The sequence below is a fragment of the Haliotis rufescens genome, unplaced genomic scaffold (genome assembly GCF_023055435.1).
Source record: "Haliotis rufescens isolate VD_foot unplaced genomic scaffold, xgHalRufe1.0.p SCAF_130, whole genome shotgun sequence".
In the NCBI taxonomy this organism is placed as follows: Eukaryota; Metazoa; Mollusca; class Gastropoda; order Lepetellida; family Haliotidae; genus Haliotis; species Haliotis rufescens.
In genome coordinates this window covers 13,172-29,956 of record NW_025963814.1, presented here as the reverse complement: position 1 = coordinate 29,956, position 16,785 = coordinate 13,172, and the positions used below count along the sequence as shown (strand labels likewise).

General features: G+C 42.2%; 1 protein-coding gene across 1 annotated transcript in view; it reads left to right on the top strand.

Annotated features, from left to right (window-relative positions):
• LOC124121660 overlaps positions 1 to 16,207 on the top strand; it is a 94,638-nt gene extending 78,431 nt beyond the window's left edge. The window contains exons 3-5 of the mRNA XM_048394869.1: positions 10,906 to 11,220; positions 11,580 to 11,753; positions 12,034 to 16,207. Of these exons, the coding sequence (XP_048250826.1) occupies positions 10,906 to 11,220; positions 11,580 to 11,753; positions 12,034 to 15,728 (4,184 nt within the window). The 3' untranslated portion in view covers positions 15,729 to 16,207. The remainder of the gene's footprint in view (positions 1 to 10,905; positions 11,221 to 11,579; positions 11,754 to 12,033) is intronic.
• Positions 16,208 to 16,785: the final 578 nt, after the last annotated feature.

The window sequence follows — 16,785 nt, the reverse complement described above, 5'->3', positions numbered from 1 at the left end:
CAGGGGTCGAAAAGTATGGCAGTAAGAGACGGGAGTACGGGTTACAGTGATGGTAGAGACGGGAGTACGGGTTACAGTGATGGTAGAGACGGGAGTAAGGGGAACAGTGATGGTAGAGTCGGGAGTAGGGGTTACAGTGAAGGTAGAGACGGGAGTAGGGGTTACAGTGATGGTAGAGACGGGAGTACGGGTAACAATGATTGTAGAGACGGGAGTACGGGTAACAGTGATGGTAGAGACGGGAGTAAGGGGAACAGTGATGGTAGAGACGGGAGTATGGGGAACAGTGATGGTAGAGACGGGAGTACGGGGAACAGTGATGGTAGAGACGGGAGTAAGGGGAACAGTGATGGTAGAGACGGGAGTAAGGGGAACAATGATGGGAGAGACGGGAGTACGGGGAACAGTGATGGTAGAGACGGGAGTACGGGTAACAGTTATGGTAGATACGGGAGTACGGGTAACAGTGATGGTAGAGACGGGAGTAAGGGTAACAGTGATGGTGGAGACGGGTGTACGGGTAACAGTGATGGTAGAGACGGGAGTAAGGGTTAAAGTGATGGTAGAGACGGGAGTACGGGTAACAGTGATGGGAGAGACGGGAGTAAGAGTAACAGTGATGGTAGAGACGGGAGTACGGGTAACAGTTATGGTAGAGACGGGAGTAAGGGTAACAATGATGGGAGAGACGTGTGTATGGGTTGCTGTGATGGGAGAGACGGGAGTACGGGTAACTGTGATGGTAGAGACGGGAGTACTGGTTACTGTGATGGTAGAGACGGGAGTAAGGGTAACAGTGATGGGAGAGACGGGAGTATAGGTAACAGTGATGGTAGAGACGGGAGTAAGGGGAACAGTGATGGTAGAGACGGGCGTACGGGTAACAGTGATGGGAAAGACGGGAGTATGGGTTACAGTGATGGTAGAGACGGGAGTACGGGTCACGGTGATGGTGGAGACGTGAGTACGGGTCACAGTGATGGTAGAGACGGGAGTACGGTTACGGTAATGGTAGAGACGTGAGTATAGGTAACAGTGATGGTAGATACGGGAGTACGGGTAACAGTGATGGTAGAGACGGAAGTAATGGTAACAGTGATGGTAGAGACGGGAGTAAGGGGAACAGTGATGGTAGAGACTGGAGTAAGGGGAACAATGATGGGAGAGACGGGAGTACGGGTAACAGTGATTGTAGAGACGGGAGTACGGGTAACAGTGATGGTAGATACGGGAGTACGGGTAACAGTGATGGTAGAGACGGGAGTAAGGGTAACAGTGATGGTGGAGACGGGTGTACGGGTAACAGTGATGGTAGAAACGGGAGTAAGGGTTAAAGTGATGGTAGAGACGGGAGTACGGGTAACAGTGATGGTAGAGACGGGAGTAAGGGTAACAGTGATGGTAGAGACGGGAGTACGGGTAACAGTGATGGGAGAGACGGGAGTAAGAGTAACAGTGATGGTAGAGACGGGAGTACGGGTAACAGTTATGGTGGAGACGGGAGTACGGGTAACAATGATGGGAGAGACAGGAGTAAGAGTTACAATGATGGTAGATACGGGATTACGGGTAACAGTTATGGTAGAGACGGGAGTAAGGGTAACAATGATGGGAGAGACGTGTGTATGGGTTGCTGTGATGGGAGAGACGGGAGTACAGGTAACTGTGATGGTAGAGACGGGAGTACTGGTTACTGTGATGGTAGAGACGGGAGTAAGGGTAACAGTGATGGGAGAGACGGGAGTATAGGTAACAGTGATGGTAGAGACGGGTGTACGGGTAACAGTGATGGTAGAGACGGGAGTACGGGTAACAGTGATGGGAGAGACGGGAGTATGGGTTACAGTGATGGTAGAGACGGGAGTACGGGTCACAGTGATGGTGGAGACGTGAGTATGGGTAACAGTGATGGTAGAGACGGGAGTACGGTTACGGTGATGGTAGAGACGTGAGTATAGGTAACAGTGATGGTAGATACGGGAGTACGGGTAACAGTGATGGTAGAGACGGAAGTAAGGGTAACAGTGATGGTAGAGACGGGAGTAAGGGGAACAGTGATGGTAGAGACGGGAGTACGGGTAACAATGATGGGAGAGACGGGAGTACGGGTAACAGTGATGGTAGAGACGGGAGTACGGGTAACAGTGATGGTAGATACGGGAGTACGGGTAACAGTGATGGTAGAGACGGGAGTAAGGGTAACAGTGATGGTGGAGATGGGTGTACGGGTAACAGTAATGGTAGAGACGGGAGTAAGGGTTAAAGTGATGGTAGAGACGGGAGTACGGGTAACAGTGATGGTAGAGACGGGAGTACGGGTAACAGTGATGGTAGAGACGGGAGTAAGGGTAACGGTGATGGGAGAGACGGGAGTATAGGTAACAGTGATGGTAGAGACGGGAGTACGGGTAACAGTGATGGGAGACACGGGAGTATGGGTTAAAGTGATGGTAGAGACGAGAGTACGGGTCACAGTGATGGTTGAGACGTGAGTATGGGTAACAGTGATGGGAGAGACGAGAGTACGGGTCACAGTGATGGTGGAGACGTGAGTATGGGTAACAGTGATGGTAGAGACAGGAGTACGGTTACGGTGATGGTAGAGACGTGAGTACCGGTAACAGTGATGGTAGAGACGGGAGTAAGGGTTACAGTGATGGGAGAGACGGGAGTATGGGTAGGAGTGATGGGAGAGACGGGAGTATAGTTAACAGTGATGGTAGAGACGGGAGTACGGGTAACCGTGATGGTAGAGACGGGAGTACGGGTTACAGTGATGGTAGAGACGGGAGTACGGGTTACAGTGATGGTAGAGACGGGTGTACGGGTTACTGTGATGGTAGAGACGGGTGTACGGGTTACTGTGGTGGGAGAGACAGGATTAAATGCAATCCATCTGCCTGAACCAGGATGTAAGAGGCACTGATCTGACCTCGACCCTATGGCCTAAGAGGGAAATAGCGTGTTTGTACGAATGTGTCTTTCTTGTTCACATATCACGAATCTGCCTTTAACTGTTACCTCTTTACACATTTCTCAAAGATGGAGTGAAGGAGTAGAATAATCCGCCCTTTAAGTGGTACGAGATGCATATTCACGATTTTATAAACTAAAATATGAAAAAGGGTAAAATGGAGGGCACAATTTTCGAACTCATTTGAATTCATGACCCGTAATCTAAGTCTGTATAATATCATTTCTCTGACTTAAATAGCCCAGAGAAAATTGTCCCCTTTGAGAACGGACGGACGGACGCTGAAATCGCTGCATCACCTCCCTCGGGGTTTAACTTACCATGTCAAAGGTTTAAACATCAGATTCTTGTCTGTATGTTTTTATCGGGCGTAGCAGGTATTCCTACATTTGGCAAAACACCCACAGTACATTTCCTCATGATGTACACTAACAAATATTATTAAAACTCTTATATGTTAATTTATCTAAACAAACTTTGAATGTTACAGACTGAACGTATTGTCAAAAGCCTCATACCAGTTATATAAAGACAAATATTATTTGATAATGAATAACGTCCAATACCATGAGTTCTGGCTTGTCAACTTGGACTAATACACAACCAATGCACAGAGCACGAATCTACAGAATAGAAGAAACTGTTAATATATTTTATACAATGTGCGAATTTTAGAACATTCTATCCTGAACAAACATTGTCGTTTTATTGGATCATTCTTATTTTATTATATCTATAACTCTTTGCGTAATGGTCAATCAACACCATATCTTTCCAAGATTAGAATCTCAAAACTGAAGGATTTATTTACATACATGTATAACTAATGTTATATTTGGGATAACACTTTCTTAGTAAAGTACAGATTCTAGTAGTTTTTTGGGTTGAGTCCCGTCCGGGATTCGAACCCACGCCTGCCAGGGTGAGGCACCTAATCGCCAGCACACAAAGTCAGCAATCTAACCCACTCAGCCACCGAGGCTACCACAAAAATGAAAGTCCGACAACTGGTAGTCTAGATCACTTACTTTGAGTACCCCTCTGACAAGTATAAATTGGCACGGCTCCCATGGCCGAAAGCTATGAATACACAATGCCATTTAGAAAGTGGTCAAATGTAACTAATGTTATATTTGGGATAACACTTTCTTAGTAAAGTACAGATTCTAGTACTTTTTTGACGGGACTCAACCCAAAAAAGTACTAGAATCTGTACTTTACTAAGAAAGTGTTATCCCAAATATAACATTAGTTACATTTGACCACTTTCTAAATGGCATTGTGTATTCATACATACATGTACATTGACAATGACAGTCCTACACCTACACGGTTTGTTATATATTCTGGTGTCTATAGAAATGGACATTATGACAGCTTGTGAAACAAACAAAAACTATGCATAACTTACATACTTACTTACTGTTGGAGATTTAACGTTCGCTTTCTGACATTATGTGTATTTCGCACACGGGAATATGCATAAGAAGAAAAAAAACATTTTTATACCTGGTGCAAATAGGAAGCTAATAGAACTGGTTCCCCTATGTATTACACTGAGTTGTATTCATTTCTTCCTGCTTCATGTTAAGCCACACTGAGTTATGTCCCATGATGGAAAATGTTTGTGCTCTGCATTGGACAGATATAAGACTTTATGTCTGAGCTTGCGTCGCGTATCACCTGGAGAACCAGTTTTTGTCCTTGCTGTCGGGTGGCGCTCGTGTTACTTAGCGAGGCATGCTAGCGCTGTGGACGAGCTTGCATCCGCTGTCCTACCCAGAGTGTAAGGAGCTTATCAACAGTTACTTTTAGCACAGGTTTTACCAGCTTCCTTGCAGAGGGTCTTGACGCTGGTTTCGTCCACACATTTCTCCATCATACAACACAGTAAGTAAGTGTCCACGGTGTTATGTTTGTTTGTATACCTCATTGTATCACTCTTCAATGTCTGGTTGAATTTGAGAACGAATGGGACAGTGTGTATTCTGACATAAGACTCCATTCGGCGTATATGCCTGAACTAAAACGAAACGAAACGAAACGAAACTAGTCGCAGTATTCTTGTTTATTACAGAATGACGAATAACAGCAGAACACATAAAAATCCAGTACTTGGACTGTTCTGAAGCATTGTTTGTAAACAATAGTCGATAACCCCTGAACTTACTCGGGTGTAGTAGGCTTATTCCGCGAGAGGAGTTTCTGCTTCAGTGGTCTTTCATGATATAACATTTATACTAAGTTATCCTATAATAATTAGATCCACATCAAGTGCTTTTATGACTTATCATGATGTAATATTTATACTTCATTTCATATAATTATAGTTTAGCAAGTAATACTTATCATCAGGTAAAATGCATATATAAAATATCAGTAGTTTCAGTTATAGCTTTTTAGATAGATGCTAGCCTAAGGTATCAATATCCCATCTCCCAGACAAAAGATATGTCTACATAGTCTTATAGATTACCTTGAACTATTTTATTTAAGTAAATCTGTCATCACCTATATTAGAATAACATTCAGCAATTACTTCAATTTAGACTCATTAAGGACTCGTCTATAGGGCATTAAGGATTAGCCCCCATACAAGCTCGTCTATAGTGCATTAAGGATTAGCCCCAACACAAGCTCGTCTATAGTGACACCATAATCTCTTTCAAAGCATCCAGTAAATATGTCAACAAGATTAGTGCCAGTCCAACAGGATTAACAGGATTAAGTATTCCCCTCTGTCTAGCCATTCATTTAGCATAGGGCACAACCCATCGTGTATCAACCAATCATATTCCATTTTATTGTTCTAATTTTTGTTAAATACATACAGAAACCACATGTTAGGGCAAGAAGGAGTTTGACTCTCATACCAAGCAGACCTCTCTCCCACAGCCTAGAGGGTTCTACCGACTCTCTGTGGCACCCTCAGCTATTTTCTAAGATATTGTAAATTGTTAATTGTTCTTGTAAATAAAATTGTGATTAGTCTCCTGTGACTCCGTCTCTTTGCTGACTAATTCCCAAGAAAACCAGCACGCCATTTGGAAGGTTTTGTTCATCCAAAACAGTCCATGAGAGGTCACAACGATCACCCCACGGGTGTAGGCTTATATCAGCAGATTTTTGTTTGTAAGCAAACGCACTTATTCTGAAATAAGAAGAACCGGGTAAATGCAAGCCTTACATATTGATTTACATAATTATATAGACATCCTACAACCGCAACACTGAGGTGCATGACAATATTGCTTTACACATCCAAGTGACCGTATGGTATCTAACGAACAGTTATTTCCAAATCCCCGACGCGCACGTGATCGCATCTCGTATTATGTTTGCTCGTTTTATAAGAAGAGTGAGTGAGTGAGTATGGTTTCTTTGAGAAGAAGAACAAAACAACAAAAAGACTGCTGTGAGTGTTATGAAGCCATGTAGCCGATTGTTAGACAATGATTGTAACTGTATTACATTGTTTCTGTTGAGATTCAGTAGAAGGTCATTGCTTTGTATTTGGACCATGTTTAGTTGTCAGGAATGTAATATTATGTATTCTAAGTAGTGGTGTTGAAGTTATTATATTTAGATGCTCAAATTATCTGTAAAATTCCGGAATAGGATGTATGTCAAGCGTTATCAAAACATGTAGAATATTATATGATGTTCTAGTGACACTGGACTTGTCAAGCACTGTGTGGAATGTGCTGGAAGCTAGTTATATCACACATTATCTGACATTACATCAAGACCAGTTTCCATATGAACATCACTTTTCACCCTTGTGTTCAGCCTGAGCCTATCTCGGAAACTTGATCACTGTTGCAGATAGGGGTACGTTATTATCACCACCATCAAATTTTGCATTTGATACTGATATTGAATATTGTACTACTACTCTATTGCATACTGTCATTGTAATTGCTGTGCAGTATTTTGTATTGGTTTGTAAACTTAGCAGTCAACTGACATGTACTAATGAGAGATCAGATAAAAATCATTGCAATCTGTCTTTCTTTTATTGGATTGTCACTGGTCGCAGTCGGAGAAATCACAGCTAAGGGAATCAACCCAGGATATTATGTCATATTGTTCACGTGGTTACGAGAATGGCCAGTTGTGAATGTCTGCGCATCTATTGCACATCTGCAGCGGCACAGGGAGGTTAACAGCAGGGTGTCGGGGTGTATCAGTTACATGCCAGACCGTAGCGCTGATGGTTTATGATAAACTGTTGAGAGCGCGGTCCCTCTATTTTCCGGTCTCCCGATAAATTGATAAAAGCATGTGTTATTATTTATATTGACTACAAAAATTGAGTGTGACACCTGATAAAATAGAAAAAGAAATTGGTATAACTGAGGCGGTGCAGGTGGTCACGTGACACGTGTTGTTAAGACGATGGCTATAACTCGTACAGTTGGTCGACGAGAAATTTGTATTCTGTTATAACGCGACGATCGGGAATCAAAACAGTGGAAAGAACAAGGGAAGAGTGGCGATAACTGATAGGTGACCAATATGGTTCAGATGACAGCACATCCATGGAGGATAAATACGCAAATGAAAATAATATTGAACGTTTTGGGATATATTCTTAATGAAATTGGAACAGTTCATGATATATCTTTTTCTAAATCTGTAGACTCATCCAAAATGAAACAAATGAATGGAAAACAGGTGAATGGACTGTGTAGGATGTGACAGAGCTACTAGGCTGGCCGCATCGAACTCTGGGTTGAAGAATGATTGCTTCATACAAAAGAAGCATTTATGTTGTAATCTACGCCTCGCTATGCACTGGCCTCTAGTCTAATTGAGCTTGCAATAAGTATTTTAAAACTGATCTGTAAGAAAAAACGCGAGATTTTTCTTCAATTTGCCTCTAATAAAAAACATGACTGAAGCAAGTACATTCGGTTTGTTCGGTTCGCTTTGGAGATCTCGAGAAGTAAATCATTCAACTGAATGTGAGAGGGCATACTCAGAAATGATATCATGCATGATTTCAAAACACAAATAACCGTCGACGTGTTTAAGGATGGATTTCTTTCACTCACAAAGATCGCCTCATGTTGTAAAGAGTGTACAAAGTTTCATTTTGCCATCGTCTCACACCACAGAGCTCGTATTACGGTAGACACAAGTGAGCTGCCAACGCCCAAACGGACTAGATTAAGTTGTGACAAAACACCTGATTCCTTATACAACCTTTCAATATCATCAAAATGAGGTTATGTTATGGCTGGCGTCCATCATCCGACCGTTGGCACTGAACTTGAAAACTCATCTTCTGTTATCTAGGTATGACAGGGATAGAACATCATAGGGTTTTGTCACGTGTTTGTTAACTTTGTTGCCCCCGGGTCAAGTTTCACAAAGCTATCTTAGCCCAACGACTGTCGTAAGTCTATGTTAATGTATGGGAGCTACGATTTTCGCGCTCCGACTATCGTAAGGCTATCGTAATGTATTGGAGCTACGATTTTCGCGCTCTGACTACAGTAAGTCTATCTTAATGTATAGGGGCTACGATTTTTCTCACTCCGACTCTCGTAAGGCTATTGTTATGTATTGGAGCTACGATTTTCGCGCTCTGACTACAGTAAGTCTATCTTAATGTATGGGGGCTACGATTTTTCTCACTCCGTCTATCGTCAGGCTATCGTAATGTATTGGAGCTACGATCGCCAGAATTCTAAAGGTAGGCCCAACTTTCATGTTTCAGTGTGAGGACATTGTTGCATCAAAGATACCGGTACTCCTGCAACATTTGCATACAGGAACTTACATAACATTAATGAACCTTTAAATCAAGTAACGATTAATGCTTATTTTATAATCAACTGGTGAAGTTTTAACATGTAGACCCTTGTTCTTTGCGGGGAGTTTGTTTTGACAGTAAACCTTGTTTCTCCTTGATTAATATGACATGTAAACATGAAATGTATTTCTGAAACAGCACCTCACGAAATATAATGATGACATGTTTATAAACTGAATCCTACAGTCACAAGGGGTACAACGATGTGTAAGCCTTAATATATTGCTTCATATGCTTTTCTGAAATTCAAGTGTGCTTTAATATGTTGTGTCTATGGCGTCCAACGGCGCCTCCATCTGCCTCTGTGGGATCTTTTAAACACGACGGAGGCTATTTGGAGAAATGCTTTTTATGGTAGTTACGTGGTCATTATCTAAATGTAATGAAATCTGGTAAATGTGTAGTAAATGGGGTTCAACATATGTGCTCCTTTTTACCTTGATTTTACCTTCGCACTTCGACAATACTGAAAGGTAACATTGACTTGACTCCTTATCCAGGTGTGCTACAGTGCTGTGGCGGAAAATGTAGGGTCTGTCCTGCAGACAGACGTTGTACACATTAGGCGATTTTGTTGTAGGATGATGATGACGAGTTTGGTGCCAACTTAGATTGAAGACCCTCATGAAAGACAGGAAGTAGTAAAGAATCTTCAAAGATAGAGATTAGAACGATATATTCAGTGGTTGAATATGGCCGAGACGGAGAAAGGTCAAAGTGACACAGACAGTGAAGAATGTACACCAGCAAATTGCAGGAGGAAAAGCAATGATGAGGACAACCCGCCTGGAACCACTGATGGATCAGGCAGTACTGTGGAGGATGCAGGAAATAAAGATGTTGATGAAGAGAGTGCTGACGAATGTTTGTTTCGTGACTTGACAGATGAAGAAGAGGGAGATAAAATCGAAGATATGTATCAACTTGGAGCATGTGCTACAAAGGTCAAATTCCAGACGGTTCAACAACAGTCATACCAACTTGTAGGTAAAGGTATGTATGCTTACAGGAAGTAAGGCTAGGTAATGATGCCCTCTTGACAGCAACAAGTTCAAGTTTTTCCTCGGTCACTTGGCTCCTGTTGTTTCAGAAAGAGCCAACACAAGTTACAAAACGAGCCAATGCAAAATAAAAGAAAGCAGTGCATTTCAGGCTATTTATTTATGCTCATATCATCTTCCCGAGGCAAGGGAGGAAGCTGAGTCCAGTTGCCACCCTTGCCGAACTAGACTGGAATTATGGAGTTATATTTTGGCTGGACTGGCACATTGTAATTAAATACGCATAACGAAATTGATATGCAGTTCGTAAACAACACTGATTTCAACGTGCACATTTTTGACAAGTGCATGATGTGTACCGTCAACTGGGCGTCGACAGATATTTTCCAAATCTGTTGAAGTTTTAAATCAAGGTGTTCACTTGATTTGGTGATTTGATGCACTTCGCGAGGCAAGGCCCATTTTATTTCAATAAATCTTGTTCACTGATCAGAACTGGTGCAGCCATTTTGTTCGAAGCAAATGCAAGTGATATGAGAATCTGATTGGTCAATAGGAGGGTCATAGAAGGGACATAACTCGTATTAGCCACTGGTGGCGCTTAGATTGAGCACAGTAATCGTACCCAAGTACTGAAAGGTTGGAAACTGGACTTCAGAGTCAGTTAACTCCCTTTCCTCGGGAAGATGTACTCATACATGTGATATAACACTAACAAGCTGAAGTGGCATTAAATTATTTCGTCATAATTCAGGTGAGCCACAGAGCATTGTGGCTATACTGCCTCACAATAATGGAAACACAATATGAATAGCCATGTCAAGTAATCATCTTAATCAAAATCCATAGTTGACTCCCAGTCGCTCTTGCCATAATGTCATCGGAAGTTAAACTATGAATTGATCACATTTCTTTTCAAAAACTGTCCTCTAAATTTTCATTGCGATCCAACTGTAATCATCGCCAATTAGGAAACAACCAAAACAGTGTTTTATTGCAACATGCTAAGATACAAAGATGTTGGTCAGAACAGGCCATTGGCTGAGTAACCATAAGGTTTTCCTGAAACTAATCCGAATGGATAATAGCCATGTTTGTTCCCATCATAGACACCACGGCAGTAGCACAACACATTGTGGGATGTTGTCAGCAACCACAGGGAGAAATAGCGTCAACATCACAGCAGGGGACACAACTCCAGCAAGCTTCAGCTGCTGATGATGATCAGACAACAAGTCAGGCACAGTTGTCAACAACTACGTCTTGTGTAGTCCCCGAAACAACGATTGTACAAGTCCCCAGAACAGCAGCACTGACACCAGCGTCCACATCCACTCTTCTACCCAGAATACCAGGATCTGTTGTATCAGAGATACAGTCATCAGGGCTACCTGGGGTACCAGTGCCTGTGGATTCTCCCGCAGGTGAGCGCTGTTACATGATACACACACATGACTAAAGGTTCAGATATCTAATACTTACAATAGGATAATTACAAATGACGCTTTTTAGCGAATATCCTGTGGCATCTATGCCTACATTTTTGGGCAGGGTGTCTGTTACCGTATACAGCCTCAATACAATCTCACCCGGACTGATCAGAGAGTTGTAAGCTCTGCTCTATTTCAGGTTAGCCATTTTAGAAAACGTAATGATACCTTTAATGGAAATATAATGACTAATATGAAGTAGTATGCCTCTCTTCATGATCGTTGTCTAAAGAGATAGCTAGGTTCAAATATAGAGACATCTGTGAGGGCTTCAGTCCCAGTTTCTGTTTCAGTTGTCCAGTACAACAATTTCTACGTACGGCAGAATTTTGAGGATGTGACAGTCAGGGGCGCCAGGAATCTGAACTTTGGCGGAACCCAGAACATTAGAGGAACACAGAACGATGGTGCACCTCGGACCAACCAGGAAGAGGAGAAACAACTGACTGCAGCACAGAAGATCAGGAGTGAGTTATCTACTTACTTTCGTAAACTGTCTGATCTCGTTTAGAACAATAACTTACACAGAAATGAGAAATGCTGTGAGAAAACATGTTTCAGTTTGATGGATAATAATTTTAATATTTTGTGTTCGCAGGGCACGTGTCAACATAAGGATGCTCAGAGTCCAACCTTATTTGATGATGGCTACAATATGTTCCTTTAATTGAGAATAAATAATAATAATAAGATTGTTAACTTTAACATAGATTTTTTAATGTAGTCAATTATAAAATTGTTTTACAGAAAGAACGGAATCCAGGATACAGTCGTGGACCAAAGACATGGTGGAGACAGAAGCCCTCCAGAAGGTGACAGACAAGCTAGACAGAGGAGCAACATGGGTGACAATTAAAGGAAGGCCAGGAGAGGGGAAGTCTACAATAGCCTACATGGCTCTCAAAGATCAGCACACTCAGGGGAGACAAGTGTATCAGGTGGTGTCACCGGAGGAGTTCAATGAGGTCATAACGGTCTGCACAAACCCTGTCATTATGTTAGATGACATATTTGGTGATCTGGAATTTGATGTAGCAGAATGGGCCAAGTGGAGACCAAGTCTACAACCTATTGTGGATGTGAAAGATCCTGATAAATATACAGAAAAAGATTCCGAAGACGTATCCACTAATATTGAAAATGGTATAAAGAGAACAAAAGATGAGCAAACACAGCTGAAAAGAACAGCGCCTAACAAAAAATATACTATCATTATCCTCGTAGGCCGTGATTATGTGCTGAAATCCTCATTGGCAGACTTGGGAAAGATGGCAGATTACATATCTAGTCCCCTCTATGTGGTGGAAGTTCCTTCTCAGAGAGACTCTTATGAACGAAGGAAGATTTGGCATGTTCATGTCAAAACAAAGACAAAGATGGACTTTGATGAGTCAACTGTGTCTCAGATATGTCAGGCTGACTGTCCACACGGCTTTCCCCATGTATGTAAAATGTTTGTCGCGACATATGGAAAGGATCAGACGCAACCTTCAGCAGAGACTGTTTTAGATTTTTTTAAAATACCTCTTGTGTTCCTCAAAAAGACTTTGGATAAATTTCTTAAGGATAAGATAAAGCGTTCACTGTTCATGGCTATGATTAAAAGAGATGGGAAGGTTAGTGGACAGGAGTTGGAGGAGGATGATAATCTTGCGTATGAAAGCATAACAGCTGCTGATGATTTGGTTGGATCCTACCTCATGAAGGAAGATGACACATACATGTTTGACCATCCCTCTATATATGACAGTGTTGCTTTAATACTCAGTACAAAACAATCAAAGTTTGTCATCGAAAATTGTAGTTTGTCATTCATCCATCAGCGACTTCGTCTTAAACCATCCACAAGACAAAGGGAAAGTGTTCCTAGTGAGACCGGTCTTGTTGCAAACATCTCATGGACCTTTGCTCGACATTTAGCCAGAAGATTTGCAACTGATACTGAGAGAGGCAATTTGTTGCATGTCTTATCGCACCAGGCATGTTGTAATTCAGAGTTTATTGACTTGCTCATGGACTGTCTGAAGACAAACTGTCACATGTCTGTTCCTGATCTTCTGAAACTAGTTGATAATTCTTCAAGACAATACGTTATAAGAGACGAGTCACATTCATTTTTGAAATTGCTTTCAAGCAACAAGTCACATCATCTAATCAAATTTATTATGGAGAAAGAAAACATATCATTCAGCCAAAGTGAAATGCGTGACATTTTACTTGGGGTGTGCAAGAATGCTGCTTGTAGTGTATTGACCTACATCAGTGAACACATGAAGCTTGACATGGATGCTAGATATGGTCGGCTTAATGTAACTCCGATCATGTTAGCAGCAGAAACCAAAAACAGTGAGTTTGTCGATCAGATTCTGGCCCTTGCCCCTGACCTGAATGCATGCAATAAACTAGGAGATACTGTCTTTCATTACCTTTGCAAGTATGGCCTTACATCAGCCGTGGAAAAAGCAATTAACACGGGTGTGGATGTCAATGTGCATCGTGTAAATGGTGACGATTTGTACCTTGCCATACAAAATGGTCACTTAGGGGTGGTGAAACTGCTGGTGAAAACAGGATTTGATCTGGATAACCAGAAAGGTCTTAGATTTGCTTCTATGAGCCAGAACAAGGACATGCTAGACTTTCTTTTAGACAGAGGAGCACAGGTTGATGGTGATGTTGTAAACAGTGCTTGTGAGGTGGGGAACTTGACTATGGTCAAAATGTTATTTGAGAAGGGTGCTACTGTTGACATGATGTCATCTAATGGAGAAACTCCTCTTCACAGCTCATGTAGACGACACTCAGATGTTATGTCATTTCTGCTGGCGAAAGGAGCAAGTGTGAATCAACTTTCATCTGATACAGGTGACTCACCACTTCATATAGCAGCATATGAGGGACATACAGTGTGTGTCAATGTCTTACTGAAGGCCGAGGCTGATGTGAATGTACAGAATAATACAGGTGACACACCACTTCATACAGCAGCAGATGAATTCTTTAGATCTACAGAGTGTGTTGAAGAGTTACTGAAGGCTGGGGCTGATATGAATGTACAGAACAATACAGGTGACACGCCACTTCACACAGCAGCAACAGCAGCAAGATGGGGATTTATAAACTGTGTTGAAGTGTTACTGAAGGCTCGGGCTGATGTGAATGTACAGAACAATACAGATGACACGCCTCTTCATAAAGCAGCAGCAGCAGCAAGGTGGGAATCTACTAACTGGCTTGAAGTGTTACTGAAGGCCGGGGCTGATGTGAATGTACAGAATAATACAGGTGACACGCCACTTCATAATGCAGCAGTGTGGGGATCTACAGAGAATGTTGAAGAGTTACTGAAGGCTCGGGCTGATGTGAATGTACAGAATTCTACAGGTGACACGCCACTTCTTAATGCAGCAGTGAGGGATTGTACAGAGAATGTTGAAGAATTACTGAAGGCCGGGGCTGATGTGAATGTACAGAATAATACAGGTGACACACCACTTCATGCAGCAGCATTGTTTGGATCTACAGAGTGTGTTGAAGAGTTACTGAAGGCCGGGGCTGATGTGAATGTACAGAATACTACAGGTGACACGCCACTTCATAATGCAGTAGTGAGGGAATCTACAGAGAATGTTGAAGAGTTACTGAAGGCCGGGGCTGATGTGAATGTACAGAATACTACAGGTGACACGCCACTTCATAATGCAGTAGTGAGGGAATCTACAGAGAATGTTGAAGAGTTACTGAAGGCCGGGGCTGATGTGAATGTACAGAATACTACAGGTGACACGGAACCTCATAATGCAGCAGTAAGGGAATCTACAAACTGTGTTGAAGCGTTACTGAAGGCTGGGGCTGATGTGAATGTACAGAATACTACAGGTGACACGCCACTTCATGCAGCAGCAGCAGCAGCAGGGTGGGGAACTGCAGAGTTTGTTGAAGAGTTACTGAAGGCTGGGGCTGATGTGAATGTACAGAATAATAGAGGTGACACGCCACTTCATGCAGCAGCAGCAGAAGAAGGGTGGGGATCTGGGGAGTCTGTTGAAGTGTTACTGAAGGCCGGGGTTAATGTGAATGTACAGAATAATACAGGTGACACGCCACTTCATGCAGCAGCAGCAGCAGCAGCATGGTGGGGATCTGCAGACTATGTTGAAATGTTACTGTTGTCCGGGGCTGATGTGAATGTACAGAATAATACAGGTGACACACCACTTCATGCAGCAGCAGCAGGAGCAGGGTGGGGATCTACAGAGGGTGTTGAAGGGTTACTGATTGCCGGGGCTGATGTGAATGTACAGAATAATACAGGTGACACGCCACTTCATAAAGCAGCAGTGAGGGGATCTACAGATTGTATTGATGTATTACTGAAGGCTGGAGCTGATGTGAATATACAGAATAATGCAGGTGACACACCACTTCAAAAGCAGCAGTGAGGGGATCTACAGATGTACTTCAACATGTCCGTCTAGCTTCTATAGACTCCCTGATGTAATGTACAGAATATAGTGTGAATGTAGTGTAGTTGCAACCTTCAACATGTTCGTCTAGCTTCTACAGACTCCCTGGTATAATGTACAGAATATATTGTAAAAGTAGTGTAGTTGCAGCCTTCAACATGTTCGTCTAGCTTCTAAAGACTCCCTGGTGTAATGTACAGACAATAGTGTGAATGTAGTGTAGTTGCAGCCTTCAACATGTTCGTCTAGCTTCTATAGACTCCCTGGTGTAATGTACAGAATATAGTGTGAATGTAGTGTAGTTGCAACCTTCAACAAGTTCGTCTAGCTGATAGACTCTCGGGTGTAATGTACAGAATATAGTGTGAATGTAGTGCAGTTGCAACCTTCAAAATGTCCGTCTAGCTTCTATAGACTCCCTGATGTAATATAGAGGAATATAGTGTGAATGTAGTGTAGTTGCAACCTTCAACATGTTCGTCTAGCTTCTATAGACTCCCTGGTGTAATGTACAGAATATAGTGTGAATGTAGTGTAGTTGAAACCTTCAACATGTTCTTCTAGCTTCTATAGACTCCCTGGTGTAATGTACAGAATATAGAGTGAATGTAGTGTAGTTGCAACCTTCAACATGTTCGTCTAGCTTCTATAGACTCCCTAGTGTAAAGTAGGGAATATAGTGTGAATGTAGTGTAGTTGCAACCTTCAACATGTTCGTCTAGCTTCTATAGACTCCCTGGTGTAATGTACCGAATATAGTGTGATTGTAGTGTAGTTGAAACCTTCAACATGTTCGTCTAGCTTCTATAGACTCCCTGATGTAATATAGAGGAATATAGTGTGAATGTAGTGTAGTTGAAACCTTCAACATGTTCTTCTAGCTGCTATAGACTCCCTGGTGTAATGTAAAGAATATAGTGTGAATGTAGTGTAGTTGCAACCTTCAACATGTTCGTGTAGCTTCTATAGACTCCCTTGTGTAATGTACAGAATTTAGTGTGAATGTAATGAAGTTGCAACCTTCAACATGCTT